The sequence below is a fragment of the Sarcophilus harrisii genome, chromosome 1 (assembly GCF_902635505.1).
Source record: "Sarcophilus harrisii chromosome 1, mSarHar1.11, whole genome shotgun sequence".
In the NCBI taxonomy this organism is placed as follows: Eukaryota; Metazoa; Chordata; class Mammalia; order Dasyuromorphia; family Dasyuridae; genus Sarcophilus; species Sarcophilus harrisii.
Genome location: NC_045426.1, coordinates 233735239 through 233750929, shown reverse-complemented (window position 1 = coordinate 233750929; position 15691 = coordinate 233735239). Strand labels below are relative to the sequence as shown.

General features: G+C 42.6%; 1 protein-coding gene across 3 annotated transcripts in view; it reads right to left on the bottom strand.

Moving 5' to 3' along the window:
- LLGL1 (LLGL scribble cell polarity complex component 1) overlaps positions 1 to 15691 on the bottom strand; it is a 92380-nt gene that overhangs the window by 18137 nt on the left and 58552 nt on the right. For all 3 annotated transcript variants that reach the window (XM_031938570.1, XM_031938575.1, XM_031938583.1), the window contains 4 exons: positions 15049 to 15116; positions 8538 to 8691; positions 2512 to 2616; positions 1113 to 1405 (listed from right to left, as the gene is read on the bottom strand). In XM_031938570.1, the coding sequence (XP_031794430.1) occupies positions 1113 to 1405; positions 2512 to 2616; positions 8538 to 8691; positions 15049 to 15116 (620 nt within the window). The remainder of the gene's footprint in view (positions 1 to 1112; positions 1406 to 2511; positions 2617 to 8537; positions 8692 to 15048; positions 15117 to 15691) is intronic.

Below are 15691 nucleotides of genomic sequence, written 5' to 3'. Positions count from 1 at the left end.
TGTAAAATGAGGATAATAATAGCAACTACCTTCCAGGATTGTTGTGAGGTAATAATTGTAAAAGGCTACACACAATTCCTAGTACATAATAAGCACTATAAATATTGTCTATTATGATGATGATTATTTGCTTACGATCTCTTTCCTTTTCCCCATTGATCCTTTCTCACTTCTAAAGGTCTGTTTCCTGCTTACCCTTCAAACTTAACCTGAGTCCCATTCCTTTAGGGTCTTTAGGAGACTGGCTGATTTAGAAAAAAATAAAAACCAACCAATGAATATTAGGTGTGTGCTGATAACAACTTAAGTGATACTTGAAAGATTAAGAGTTGGAAAAATTTTAAAGAACCAAAGGAATGAAACTCTTATGGTAAACTTTAAGGTATCATGACAAACAGTAGGGGAAATATTTTTAGTCTGGGATCTGCCCAGATCATTTACGAAATAATCTGTGGCAGAGGTAGCCATCCTCTGCCAAATTTGCTCTGTGTAGGGAAGGGGCAGCTAAGTGGTTTAATGGATACAATGCTAGGCCCAGAGTGAGGAAGACCTAAGTCCAGACACTCCGGGCAAGTCACTTAACCTTGTTTGCTTTAATCTGCTGAAGAAAGAGATGGCAAATGACTAGCATTTCTGCCAAGAAAATCCCACAGACAGTATTAGTGTGATGCGGTCCTTCTGAACGACCGCAGAGAAGATGGTAAGAGTTGTCATCGGCAGGATTTTGACTCCCAGCTTTCCCTCTCTTTCTGCCCAGCAGGCAAAGAGGCCGGACTGGGAGAGAAGGGAAGGAGAAGCTTTAGGTTTGGGCTGCAATTCCCAGAAAACAGAAGGAAGGAACCGCAATCGGTTTCGGTTTTGCCCATTGCTAGGCTCAACACACAGCTTTCTGGGATGGGCGGGAAGAAGATTGTGGCTCTTATCAACTTTCCACCTGTCCCTGGCACTTTAAGCCTTCCCATAAGCTCGCATAAAACACAGAAAGGCTCCCCAGGAAACACCAGCACCTTAAAAATCCCAGCTGAGAAGTGCTTCCCTCCTAGACAATGAGGGGGCTGACAACAGCTCCCAGTGAATGGCATGGCCACCTGCACTTGCCGGCGGTCCCGTACCTGGCCAGCACTGGATTCCGACGGTGATAGTCAAAGAGTCCAAAACCATGGCTGGTCCCAAAGGCAACAAGGTTCCACTCCGAGTGCAGGGTGACCGCTGTCACGGCAGCTGGGGGCAGGCACTGCACCAACACGGTGGGCTGGAAGCCGGGGGGAAAGGCCAGGGAGCCATTCTTGGGGCTCAGCTGGTCATGACCCTTCCAGGTGAAGCCCTCTCGGTCCTGTAACAGGTCCATGGTGGCCACGCTGACCTGGTGCTCGGACTTCTCGTCACTCAGCTCCATGACAAGCACCTGGTGCGGGGAAGAAAGGTCATTTCTCCTGGCTACCAGTTCCATCCCCCCTCCCCCTCCCCTTAGTTCCTCACTTCCAGGCTGCCACCCACATTTATCAGGCTTTTCTTTGTAATACTCCCAGAATCTGTCTCCTCCTCATGACCACAGCTCCCACTTGCATCACTTCTCACTTGGACTATGCAATAGCTCCCTTACTCAAATCCCTGCCCATTCAAATCTAGATTCCGGCAGAAGCCTTCCCTGATCACAACTAGCTCCACAGACAATAACTGAGGACTCTGTCAATTATCTGTCCATCTCATCTCCTAGACCAAAAAACAGACTTCCAGCATGCTCACAGGACCACAGATCTGTAGCTGGAAGGAAAAAAAGATTTCCCCAAAACATAAATCTGATCACGTCATCCCCTACTCATAAACTCTAGTGGCTCCCAAATGCCTCCTAAATAAGATACTCTGCTTGGCATTCAGAGCCCTTCATATTTTACTCTTCAGTCTTGTTACATCTTACTTTCTGAAACATACTCTTGAGTCCTATGACACTGGCTTTCTGGCTGTCCCAACGACAAGACACGTTCATCTCTTGGTTGTCCCCCAGGTCTGAGATGCCCGCCCTCCTCTGCTTGACTACTGACCTCCTTGGCTTTCTTTAAAATCCCACTTCCCAGAGCGAGTTTTCCCCAATCTCATCCCTCTGTTAATTATTTCCTATTTATTCAGTACAATTTGCATATTGTCTCTTCCATTAGACTGTAAGCTCCTTGAGGGTAGGAACCACCCTTTACCTCTTTTTTTGTATCTCTGGTGTTGCACAGTAGGCATTTAATAAATGCTTAATGAATTAAACTGAATTGTACTGAGTCCAGCCTCTTCATTTTTATAGTAAAGGGAAGATAAAATGGCCCAGTGTCACAGTGGGATGCAAAATCAGGTTTCCCCGACCACGCGAAGAGTTCTAGATGCTCTGCTACAGCTACACTGGGCAGCACCTAATTCCCGACACTCAGTAGGTCCTGGAGAAGGATGCTGACCAAAGGGCTAACCGAAGGCAGCCTGATCCCTCCTGAGAGGCACCTCATGACCAAATGGGAGAGAACTACCTACCTGTCCAGCCGTGCCGGCCACCACCATCTTGGCTGTGTATTTACACAGGGATATTTTCTGAATACCAAGCCGTGGGTCATCGCTGTAGGGGTCAAAACACCCCACCTGAATGGACAGATCAAGGAGGAGAGAGGTCAAAGAACAAGGGTCTAGCCACATGGGCTGCTAAACTAAAGCACAAAGGCAGGAATAAAACTTGGTGGCCCCCAACTCTGCACTCCCCCCCCACCTCTCAGCTGTCCAGCCCCCTAATACGCCAACAGCACCACGGTATCATGCTGTACTTGAGGTGGTTATTCAGCAGAACGTAAATGCAGACGGGTCTCATGTTTGTTGCAGATGTTAAGAGCACACACACAAAAAGACACTTTATGGTGGAGAACCTTTAAGGCTGAATTTAGCCAAGTCATTTTGTAAAAAAGGTAATCCACAAACAATAGACAGTGGGATCTTCTAGGTTCTGTACCACTCCTGGATGAATGAACGTGTGGTCTTCGGTAGAAAATCTGCAAAAGCCTGTCTGTTCACTTCTCATCTTTTCAGGAAGGTTGGCTTTGATGCCCAGGGACTATCCTCTGATGTTTTATAAAAACAAGAAAGATGTAAGGCTGTAATTCAGGACTGCCAGCTCCTCAGCTACCCTTTTTTTCCCCTTTGGTAGTAGAAATTTTCATCTTTGCTATTCTTTGGGAATCTTCACAATGCTCCAATATCCTGAAAGATCAGTTCTGGGAGTGACTTTAAAATTACCCTCTCGTGCTGTTTGTGGGATTGTGAAATGATCCAATCACTCTGGAGAACAATTTCGAACTATACCTGAAGGGTAACACATAAACTGTACATAGTGGACAACACTACCAGATCTGTATTCCAAAGAGATTTTTTTAAAAGTGAAAGAGACCTATACAAAAATATTTATAGCAGATCTTTTTCTGGTGGCAAAGAATTGGAAATTGAAGGGACATCCATCAACTGGTGAATGGCTGAACAAATTGGGGTATACGATTATCATGGAATATTGCATGGAGTATTGCAAATAATAAGTAGGCTGATTTCAGAAAAACTTGGAAAGACTTGAACTGATGCTAAATGAAGTAAGCTGAACCATGAAGACATTGTACGCAGGCAAAGCATGTTTGTATGATGATCAACTGTGAATTCCTTAGCTATCTTCATCAATACAATGATTCAAGACAGTTCCAAAGGACTCATGATGAAAAATGTTGTCTACCTCCAGAGAGAAAAAATTAGTATCTTCTGAATATAGACTGAAGAATACTATTTTTTACTTTATTTCTTTGTGGTTTTTCTTTTCTTTTCCTTACATGACTGATATGGAAATGTTTTTGCATGACTGCACATGTATAACCTATGTTAAATTGCTTACTCAGGGAGAGGAGACAGAGCAAAGTAAAGGGAGGGAGAGAGTTTGGAACTCAAAAAAAATTATTTTTATTTAATTTATATTTACTTATTTTTCAATAGTATTTTATTTTTCTAATTACATGTAAAGATAAGTTTTCAACATTTGTTTTTGCAAGATTTGGGGAACTCAAAAAATTTTTTAAATGATGGTTAAAAATTGTTTTTAAGTGTAATTGGAAAAAATAATTATTAAAAAAAATAACTATCCCCATGCAGATGTCTTCTGTGTGTCCAAGTACTCTTCCTAAGAATCTAATTTTGCATATGGTGTATTAATTACTGAAGAGTTGTCATCCAAAGCTATAATAGTTTTCTTATCATTGATAAGAATAAATTACCATCAAAATGTTGGCAGGTCTCTTCAAATTCAACTATTTTGTCATGAAAAACATAACTGGAAGGAATCTTAAAAGATCATTTAATCCAATTCCCTCATTTTACAAATGGGGAAAACTGATATCCAGAGAGGTTCGATGTCACCAAGTCATAGTTAAATGGTATGGCTGAGATCTGAATCTAGGGCTTCTGACTCTGGAGCCTGTTATCTTGACACTATACCATGATTGTCCCTTTTAGCTGTATCTATGAATGTCTTAAGGATAAAATGGCTTATCTGGGCCACTCCAATTGGTGGAAACTATTTTATATCAATTAAAAGAAAGGTGGTGATCATCAAGGTCTTTTTCATTTGTTGTTGCTTTTCAGTCATTTTCAGTTATTCCAGTTCTTCATGACCCCATTTGGAGTTTTCTTGGCAAAGATCCTGAAGTGGTTTGCCATTTCCTTCTCCAATCAGGAGATTATTGTCTATTTTTGAAGACAGGGGGCAAGATGGATAAAATGCTGGGCCTGATGTCAGAAAGACTCACCTTCCTGAGTTCAAATTCAGTCTCAGCCACTTATTAACTGAGTGGGACAAATCACTTAATCCTGTTTTCCTCAGTTTCCTCATCTGTAAAATGACCTGGAGAAGGAAATGGCAAACCACTCCAATATCTCTACCAAGAAAACCTCAAACAGGATCATGAATAGTAGTACATGACTGAAGATGACTCAACCACATTTTTTGAAGAATTGATGGCTCTTTTAATCAGGATTAAGTTGCTATTATTATACAATGTCTTTTCTTCTAAGTTGGCAATGACTTTGATTTTAGCTCATACCAGCTGAGGTTGTGGATGGCACTAAAAATGACTGATTCTGGAAAAACTCCCACAAGTTTAAACAGTCACTGTTGTCTTAATAGTCAATTTCTTTTATTAGAAGCTATTTTGGTCCTCTCCCCATCCAGTGTTTCTTTGTTTTTTAATAATAGCTTTTTATTTTTCCAAATACATGCAAAGATAGTTTTCAACACTCACCTTTGCAAACCTTGTATTATAAATTTTTCTCCCTCCCTCCCCAAGACACAAGCAATTTGATATAGGCTAAACACGTGCAATTCTTTTAAACACATTTCCATATTTGTCTTTCTGCACAAGAAAAATCAGATCAAAAGGGAAGAAATACACAAAGCAGAAAAAAAATCACCAAACAACAATAACCAAGGTGAAAATACTATGGTTTGATCCATATTCAGTCTCCGTAGTTCTCTCTCTCATGCAGTACTTTCTAGCTCTCATCTAATCGATATTTCTAAAGTTCAACTCCAATTTTCTCTTTCATACACACACACACACACACACACACACACACACACACACACACAAAACATTTGATAAACTCCAGGGGCTCCTTATTACCTCCTGGATCAATATAAAATTATCTGTTTGACTTTTGAAGTCCTTCATAATGTAACCCTTTCCCATCTTTCCAGTCTTATACCTTACTTCCCTCCATGTATTCTATCTATCACTAACAATGCCCTCTTTGCTGTTCCTTACAAGAAACTTGATCGTGTGACTACTTATATTTTCATTGGCAATCTCCAAGCCTGGAATTCTCTTCCTCCTTGTCTCTACCTCCTGGCTTCTTTTGAGTCTCAGCTAAAATCTCACCTAAAATCTCAGACTGCAAGAAGCCAGTCTCTATTCATGCTAGTGCCTTTCCTTTGAGATCACCTTCAATCTGTTTGCAGAGTTTTCTCCAATAGATTTTGAGCTCCTTGAAGGCAAGGACTGCTTTCAATTTTCTTTATATTTCTAATTTTTAGCACAGAACAGCCTTTTAGTAAATGCTTGACAACTCTTCTTAATGAATTTTGTTGCCTTGGAACATGTGATGAAAAGTAAATTCTCTATATTCATTTCTTGGAGGTGAGCTCTTGAGCCATCCTTCCATTTAACTGTTACAACTTTATATAGCTTGGTTTTACTTAAAAATAATAAGTGAATCCAGATGCAGCACAATGTCCCCACAAGTGCATCAACTCACTGATTGTTGGGCAAAGCTATCACATTTAAAGCATTCATGACTAACCCCCTATTTGTTAGGAAGTATCCCACTTGACACCTTGTCAGACAACTTGACAAAGTGATCACTTTACCATATAACAACTTGTCAGAATGAAAGATGGAAGCAAAAAAAGTTCAAAGGCTTTTTTTTTTTTTAATAGTTCTCTGCTTTACAGGCTGCTGTGCCTTCTAAAGACATGAGTCTGTAGCTAAAATTCTGGTGATAAACTTCTCTTCATTTACTCAGGCGAGCCCTCAAAAAACAGGGCATCTGTTGCTACAACCATACTTGAAGCTTTTCCAGGATTCACACTCCACCTGCCAGGATTCCAATTCCACAGGTGGAGCCTCTGAGAATCCACCACATCCAATACACAGATGAGACACTGGTGGGAGGGTTTTGTGAAGATTCTTTAAAAAAATAAATCCTACAAAGCACACTTGTGGCTGAAATGAGTGACTACTAGAGGGAGAATAAATCACCTAGTTATGATGGCAAGGGAAAGGAGGAAATCCCAGAATAAGATATCTAAAAATGATGACGTGGTGGAAGTTACATTTGTCACTAGTTTCTTTCAGATAACCTCTAAACTTAGGGAGTTAAGCAGTCTCAGGGTCAAGGAATGTCAGGAGGGATCACTGTCCCAAATTTGTTTGTGTTTATAATATAAACTTATTTATATGTTTATAACATAAATGTACTTATAATATGTTTATAATATAAATTATCCACAATATATTTATAGAATTTATAAAATATTTCTATTTCTATTTATAATTATATATACAAACAAACAAATTGTTTGTTGGTTAGTCATTTTTCAGTCACGTCCAAATCTTTGTAACCCTTTTTGTGGTTTTCTTGGCAAAGATATTGGAGTGGTTTGCTGTTTCCTTCTCCAACTCATATGACAGATGAGGAAATTGAGGCAGAGTTAAGTGACTTGCCCAACTAGTAAGTGTCTGAGGTCAGATTTAAACTCAGGTTGATGAGTCTTCTTGATTGCAGGCCCAGTGCTCTATCCAATGCACCACCTATCTGCCCCTCCCATTTTATTTATAATACAAATTTATATATATAATTATAACAAATGTATTTATTTTTATTATATTATAAACTTAAATATATATATAAATTTACATAACATATATGTGATACTATTATATAAATTTATTTATGTTTATGATACAAATTTGTTTGTAATATATTTATAACAAATTTATTTATATATTTATAATATAAACTTATTTATAATGTTTGTAATACAAATTTATTTTTAATGTGTTTTATAGCACAAATTTATTTGTAATATGTTTATAACACAAATGTATTTGTAATAAGTTTATAACACAAATGTATTTGTTTATAATATATTTATTTATAACATGCTTATAAATTTATAATGCTTATAAGTTTATTCATAATGTGTTTATAAATTTATTTATAATATACTATGTATTTATATATCTATATTTATATATAACATATATTTATGTTTATAATACACATTTATTTGTAATATATTTGTAACACATTTATTTATATATTTATAATATAAATTTATTTATAACACAAATTTATTTGTGTTTATAATATAAACTTATTTATATGTTTATAACATAAATGTACTTATAATATGTTTATAATATAAATTACCCACAATATATTTATAGAATTTATAAAATATTTCTATTTCTATTTATAATTATATATTTATAAATTTATAAATCAGGGGGGCAGCCAGGCGGCGCACTGGATAGAGCACCAGCCCTGAAGTCAGGAGAACCTGAGTTCAAATTCGACTTCAGACACTTAACACTTCCTAGCTGTGAGAGCCTGGGCAAGTCACTTAACCCCAATTGCCTCAGCCAAAAAAAATATTATAAATCAGGGAAGATTAAATCCTGGGAACAAGGGCAAGAATCCCGATTCACTTCTAGGATTCTTGGGAAATTGGCCATGGAGAAAGTCTCCTAGCTTGTTCTGGGAAGCTAGACCCCCTCTGGCTGCCCCGTCATTGGCCGGGTGGGTCAGGGGGACATGTCCCAAAGGGCTGGAGGAAGAGGGCAGGGTGCTCTGGAGGCCGGTTCCTCAGAGCCCCAGTCCGGGGAGGGCCACTGTGAGTGGGCCCAGAGTGTGAATGTGGGGCTCCCGGGGGGGGGGGGGGGGGGGAGGAGCTCTGCCCAGGGATGAGCCAGTAGCCCTACCTTGTGGAAGGGCGGCCACTCCTCCTCGCCGGCCTGGTTCAGACTGTCGGCGTGCTCGCAGTCCGTCTGGAAGATGTTAGCCGTCCCCAGCTTGTAGAGTGGTCTCAGCGACACTCCTGAGGCGTCCCAGAACCGCACGGTTCCATCCTCGTGGCTGGGGTAGGGAAGGGAAGGAAGAATAAGTGCTGCCCCCCAAAGAGAAGCAACAGGAAGAGGCTGGGAAACGGGGTTCTCGGCCCCGAGGCCCCATGTCATCCCCATGCTGCAGCCCTTACAGGCTGGGATTCAAGACAGAAACTGGGAGGTACGAGCAAGCAGCCTTTGTCTTTCATGGAAGATTCTAAAACACATTTAGTGAGTTTTCCAGACTTCCAGGAGGCATAATTATCCAATTAGCAGCAAATTAGGGGAAGACTTAAAATCTGACAGCAAAAGCCACAAGGATCCTATCTAGCAGCAGGCGGAGACAGTAGCCATCCAGGCCTTCCAAGGAGCCAAGGAAAAGGAGGATGGAGAGGGCTAAGAGCGGCGGCCCCAAGACCTCTGACCTTCAGTTTTTAAGGACCCCTCCACCCCTCTTAACAGAAAAGGAGCCGCTTCTCCCTTCTGCCACTAACATCCACTGGTGGGTACACAGGTGGCAAAGGGGACAGAGTGCTGGAAAACCCAAGTTCAAATCCTGCCTCCGATCCTAACTGGGCAAGTCACTTAACCTGTTTGCCTCAGTTTCCTCAACTGTAAAATGAGGACAGGAATAATCCAATAAGGTATTATAAGGATCAAATGGGATATTTGGAAAACACCGAGCATAGTACACACAGTAGGTGCTTTATAAATTATTATTCCCTTCCTTCCTCAAAGTTCTGGATTCATTTCTACTCCAACTTTGGGGCCTTTAGGGTAATGATTTCTGTAAATTTATGTGTAAAATCTTATCCGTACTTATTAAATACTTAGTATGTTCCCAGCCCTGTGGAAGTCGAGAAACTTAATACATGGTCCCTGCCCTCAAGGAGTTTAATCTGGTTGGAGATCAGGTGAACACATGGACCTTGAGTTCTTGAAAGGGAGGAATGAAAGTTTCTGACACTGGGCTGGACATGAAAGAGATGGCTCACATGGGCTTGGTGCCAAAGGCTCGTGTAGCTCAGAGAGGCAGGAGGTGTATCTTGTCCAGACAGGTGAGGAGCTTTGGGCTGAATCTCACTAGGCAGGCAGGATAGGAAGGGGTTACAGACTGGGAGCAATTCTGGCTTACAGGACATAGATCAAGTGGAGCTTCTGGCCAAAGAAACAGGGAGTTGAGGGTAGAATTTTAAGGTAAGACAGATTTGGGAAGGTCATGAGGAAGAATCTACATTTGGAGTTTCTCACATTTATGAGGTCAGAAGTCTGGACCAAAGGAGGGGGAAAAATACACCTGATGTACCAGCTTCAGGGTGTTGTTGAAGATCAAATGAAATAATATGTGGAAAGCATTTTGCAAAACAAGTGCCAGTTACTACAATTACAAATATGAGAGATGATTTACCTAGGCAAAGGCTAGAATTCAGCCCCACACTGGTCATTTCTGGGTCTTTCTTTGGGTAGCAGTGAAAATGCACCTGTAATTAATTACCTTTCTCTTGAAGGTAAGAGATGACCATCACCAAAGGTCTTTGAAGTGAGGGGGAATGGAGTGTGACTCAGAGAGAAAACCACAATACCAAACTCTGATCTGAGTTTTACAAGGCTACATTAATGTGGATTTTTTGGGGGGAGGGGGCAGTATTGATATGGCTATGCCCCTTATAGTGTCCACCTTGGAGGGGAGAAATGGGAAAAAGGGAAGCCACTGAGGAACTCCATTCAAACTGCCACAGAGGCAGATGAGTTCAACGGGAGCCAGCATCAGGAAACAGGAAGTAAGAATTAGTTCCATTGTTCCTGGGATGGGGTTGAGTCAGCGCTGCTGATGTCACTTCTTGGCAGGTTCCATCCTGTTGGAGGTTGAGACATCCCGGTTCTGGGAGAACCTCTTCCTCCCCCAGGGTGCCTTCAAATCCAGACTACCCTACCAGCCGAGACTCTCTCACCCTTGGGCAAGGAATGGCTGGATTTTCAGGTCCCAGGAAGAAATGGGGAGAAAAACCAGCCCTGGTTATAAAAACAGAACAGTCTAAATGAACCCTTCCCATTCCAGGGAAGGCCCCCAGGGGCCCCAGGGAGGAGAAAACCTTTTTCTTTTTGTGAAGCTTTGCCATAGCACCAAGGGAAGGGAAGAGCCAGAAGGGATTAAGGAAGACAGAAGGGCAGGGATGACTGGCATGGAGACCTGGCTTCTAACCCTGGCAATACCACTGACTTTATAAATTTGGATACACAATTTTTCTGGGACTCAGTTTCTTCCTCAGTAAAATGCATGCTCTGCCCAGCTATTGAGAGATTCCGGTGTAGATGGGAGAAAGTTCATTGTTAATTATAAAACATCACATAAACCTTTGCACTTAGTGTGGCAGCATGAACAAAAGTTGAAACTTGGGATCCAAAAGCCCAGGATTCAAACCCCACCTCTGGTATTTAACCAGCTGTATGATCCCGAGCAAGTCTTAACAAGTTAACTTCTTCACTTCTCAGTTTCCACATCCATAAAATGGGGATAAAAACACCTGCAAGGACAGGGGTCCCAGCATACAGGGTTGGCTCTGGCACTATTAAAAGACCAAGTTGAAATCCTCCCTCGGAGACATTCTCCACACATCCAAAGTTACTTGGGTCCCTGAGGCAACCAACCCTCCAGCAGTACGGAGCTGCTCAGCTGGTGGTGGATAAAATGCCCAGGCCCAGGGTCAGGAAGACTTAATAATGTTCCTGAGTTCAAATCTGGCCGCAGACACTTCCTAACTGGGTGACCCTGGGCAAGTCACTCAACCCTATTTGCCTCAGTTTCCTCATCTGTAAAATGAGCTGGTGAAGACAACAGCAAATCACTCTAGTTAGTATGTTTGCCATGAAAATCCCAAGGGGGATCACAAAGAGTTGGACACAATCAAAACAACTCAACAACAACAAAAAACTATCTGTGCAACTCTAGGCAAACCAGTTACTCTCTTTGCCTTTTCTTATTGATAAAATAGGGATAATAATAATAATTACATCATCTTCTCAAGATTGTTGTGAAGCTCAAATGAGACAAAACTTGTAAAACACTTTGCAGATCTTAAAGCATCACATATAAAGGTGTGCTGATGAATGTTTTAATAATCAGCCCCCTGGGGGGGAAGGGGGCTATAGACATGACACATTTTTTAGCTTTCTCCATCACTTTATTAAGTCTAGATAATCAACAAAACAATAAATCATGTCCTAATTTGTAACATTTGCTGATTTCTGAGGAGGAAATGTTCACACAGAACATTTAACAATCAGCTTTCATGAGATGACTCCAGCACAGCGCTGGATAAATGCTGGCTGTCATTCCTGAGAACAGCACAGAGGGGCTTGCCCTCCTTTTTCTCTGGTGTGGGAAGGACAAGAATGGGACACAGTCTCCTGGGTTTCCTGGCTTCAATAAGAGCAGACTAGAGAAGGATCATTAAGAGATGGATCACTCCATTAAGAGAGGAAGCACTCAGGAGATCTCCCTTGGCTTATTCAAGGCTAATAGCCTGAAACCCAGATGAAACCTGCGGTCAAGACCACTTAAAGGAAGAAAGCCAAGAGGCAGGAGGAAGAAAGAAGATTCTGCACTTTATCTTTAACTCAGTGAGACAGTAGGTGCCTTCTTGGACCACCTTGGTCAGGAGCATCCATGTGCAGGAAAGCCTCAATCCTGCAAGGTTATCAGGATACAACCTCTCCCGCAAAAACTGACAATTGTATGGCAATTTAAGGTTTATGAAACACCTTGCATGCATGATGTTATTTGATACAGTTCTCTTCACAAATGAGGAAACTGAGAATGTGAGGGACTGGCTCAAAGTCCCAGAGCTGGGGAGTGTCCAAAGCTATATCCACATGCCATGGGCTGGAAGAGACCCCCAAAATCCAGCTCAATCTCAATTTAAAGTAGGGAAATTGAGGCATGGAGGACATAACCGATTTGTTAATATTATTTATTTTTCAAAGGAATCAGGCCTGACCCTGACGTGCCCAAGATCATACATCTAAGTAAGTGTCTGAGGCTGCTTTTGAACGCGGGTCCTCCTGTCTCGAGAGCCAGTTCTTTACCCACTGTGCCATCTAGCTACCCTATAACTGACTTATCCAAAGCTAGACACCAGATCAAGCCTCTTTCCACTACATTAAGCAATTTCTGAAAGGCTAGTTGTGGGGAATAATCTTATCACTTAATCCCTCTCTACACTCAGTCCTGAACCTGAAAGGAGTAGGAGGAGATCAAGGAATATATTTCCACTTTCTGATGCTTTAAGAACAGTCCAGCATTTACAAATGCTACAAGACAGACATCTGAACAAAGGGTTTTCTTCTGGGAATTCAGGGCTCTAAGCCTGTGTTTTGGAGAAAGAAGTGTGAGCTTGGGGCTGCAAAGGAAATCAGATGCTTGGGTTGGCACAGTAAGTGGGCACTGGTGACTCTGGCTAGGCTGGAACCTCCCCTCCCTCTGGCATTGATAATCTGGTATACAGTTCAGGTAACCCACAATTACCACTTCACAGCATGCTAATTCCCCTGCTCACTAAATCTGTGGTTTTATGGACTAGGGAGGGTTCTACTTCATGCTAGGAAACTGGCATATTTTCTCAGAGGCCACCGAGATGAGTCCAAGCTTCCCACTCATAACATGTGGGCATGTGCCCACACTTCCTGCCAATCACACCCAGAGGTTTGGGGGGGGGGGTCTACTCATCTTAAAACTAGATGGGACCTTAGAGATAATTAAGGTATTCTTAACATAGGATCCATAAACAGATTTTTAGAGAGTCTGTGAACTTAGATGGAGAAAAAAAATCATCTTTATTTTCAATAACTGAAATTAATCATTTCTTTCAATTATTAACTTAAAAATTTATTCTGAGATGGGATCCATAGGTTTCACCAGATTGCCAAACAGTTACATGATTGGGGGGCGGAATTTGTTTTGCTTGATCAGGTTTGTTTTTCTTGTTTCCTCAATGAAAGATGGGAAAGGAAGACAATTTGGAGTTAAAAATAAAATTGAATTTTAAAAAGGTTAAGAACCCCTGATTGGCCCAATCCAATTTGTTCAAAATTACAAGCCAGTTGATGGCAGAGCCGAGACCTGAACCCAGGACATCTGGCAGGCTTTATAATCTGCCTCTGTTGGGATACTGCAGGACTGTCACCTTCAGGAAACCTTGATGGAACTCCTGGGGTTCTGCCTGGTGAAGGGGAAGAGCCAGTCTCTGAGGGGCAGAGGAACTCCTTGGGGGGAGGGACCTCCATTCCTCAGCATGCTCCTTCTTCTTATGTATCAAGTAGGCAGAGAAGCAGCTGGCACTGGCCAGCCGACAAACGGAGGCGGGGGCTGGCAGCTGCACTCCCCAGGAAGACCCGGGGGGCCCCAAAGGGAAGAGAGGAGGAAGTTTCTTCCAGACTCTCAGGCTGTAACTATTTTAATAACTTCCCTTTTCTCTCTCTCCCCCTTACGAGATTGTTTCAGGCTTCCTCCTCGGGGAGTCTGCAGCCAGCCCCGAGCCAACGCTTGGGCTGGGGCCTGGCCCAATTTCAGAGCTTCTCACTCTCAACCAGAGACTGCTCCCCCAGGCCTCGGAGGTAGAAGGGATCAAATCTCACAGAGGAGAGGCAGGAAGCAAATCACAGCGGGGATGGGGCTCCCGCCACCCCGCTAGCATGCCGGTCTTAGAAAGGTGTGCCCTCGGGGCCACTGCTTTCCAAGAAGCATTTCCTGGGGTTCTGGGGAGTGAGCGCCCGAGGGGAGAAGGAGCTGGCAAGGGAAGGAGCGGGGATCTGGGGCACCAGTGTTGCTGTTTGTAGAGCTGGCACTCTGTCTTGAGTTTTCCCATCCCTGCCTTCCCTCCCCCCAAACATCTGCTGCTACTGACAAGTTAAGCTTGTGTGTGCTGAAGGCCTTGAGCTGAATTAAGCATATGATGTGTTTGGCTCCAAAGGGCTTTGGTTTTTGCCAAAATTAAACACAAAAACATACATACATACACGTATACACTTGAACAAAGAAGGGGAGTTGCGAGGAGAGATGGGAAGAGAAACTGCTAACGGATGACTTGAGAGGTCAAAGGTACACCCTATTCATCCACCTGCAGGCCCTGGTCAGACTTGGCTGGGCAATTCTAGTGTTCTTGCCCCCCCACGCCCCTTCTTCAGGGTGTCTGTCAGGTGCCAGTCTGGAAGCAACCTGCAGTGGAAGGGATGGGACAACAGCTCACCCAGCCCTCCCTGAGGATGACCACCTCGCTGGAGGTCCTGCTGGGTGGCAAGTGCAAGGAAAGCACAGTCCAAGTAAGGGGTAGAGTGAAGGAAGGATCAGCACATGCATTAAAAGTAAAAGTCTGGGAGCAGACATCCCTACCCTGTCAGGAGGAGTCCCCTCTGGGCAGGCTCTTGAGCTAAGTTCTTCCCTCCGTTGATGGGCCAGTTCTAAAGAAAGGGGAAAAGAGAGAAGAGAAGAGGAAGGAAAAAAGAAAGAAAGGAGAAAAACAAGGGGGAAAGAGGGGGGGAAGAAGAGGAAAAGGAAAGGGAGAAGTAGAGAGAGAGGGAAGAAAGAGAAGGGAGAAAAAAAGGAAAAAACAAGACAGAGAGAGGGAAAGAAAGGGAAAAGAGGAGGAAGGAAAGGGAGAGGAGGAAGGAGAAGGGAAGGGAGAAGTAGAGGAAAAGCAAAGAGAGAGAGGGAGAGAGAGAGAGAGAGAGAAGGAGAAAGGGAGGGAAAGAGAGAAAGAAGGGGAAAAGAGGATGAAGGAAAGGGAGAGGAGGAGGGAGAAGGGAAGGAAGAAGTAAAGGGAAAGGGAAAAAGAAGGAAGAGAGAGAAAAAGAGGGAAAAACAAGATAGAGAGAGAGAAGGAAAAAGGATGAAGAAAAAGGAGAGGAGGAGGAAGAAGGGAAGGGAGAAGTAGAAGAAAAAGGAAGAAGGAGGAAAGAGAGGAGAAAGAAAGAGAGATGGGAAAAGATGATGAGAGTAAGGGAGAGGATGAGGGAGAAGGGAAGGGAGAAGTAGA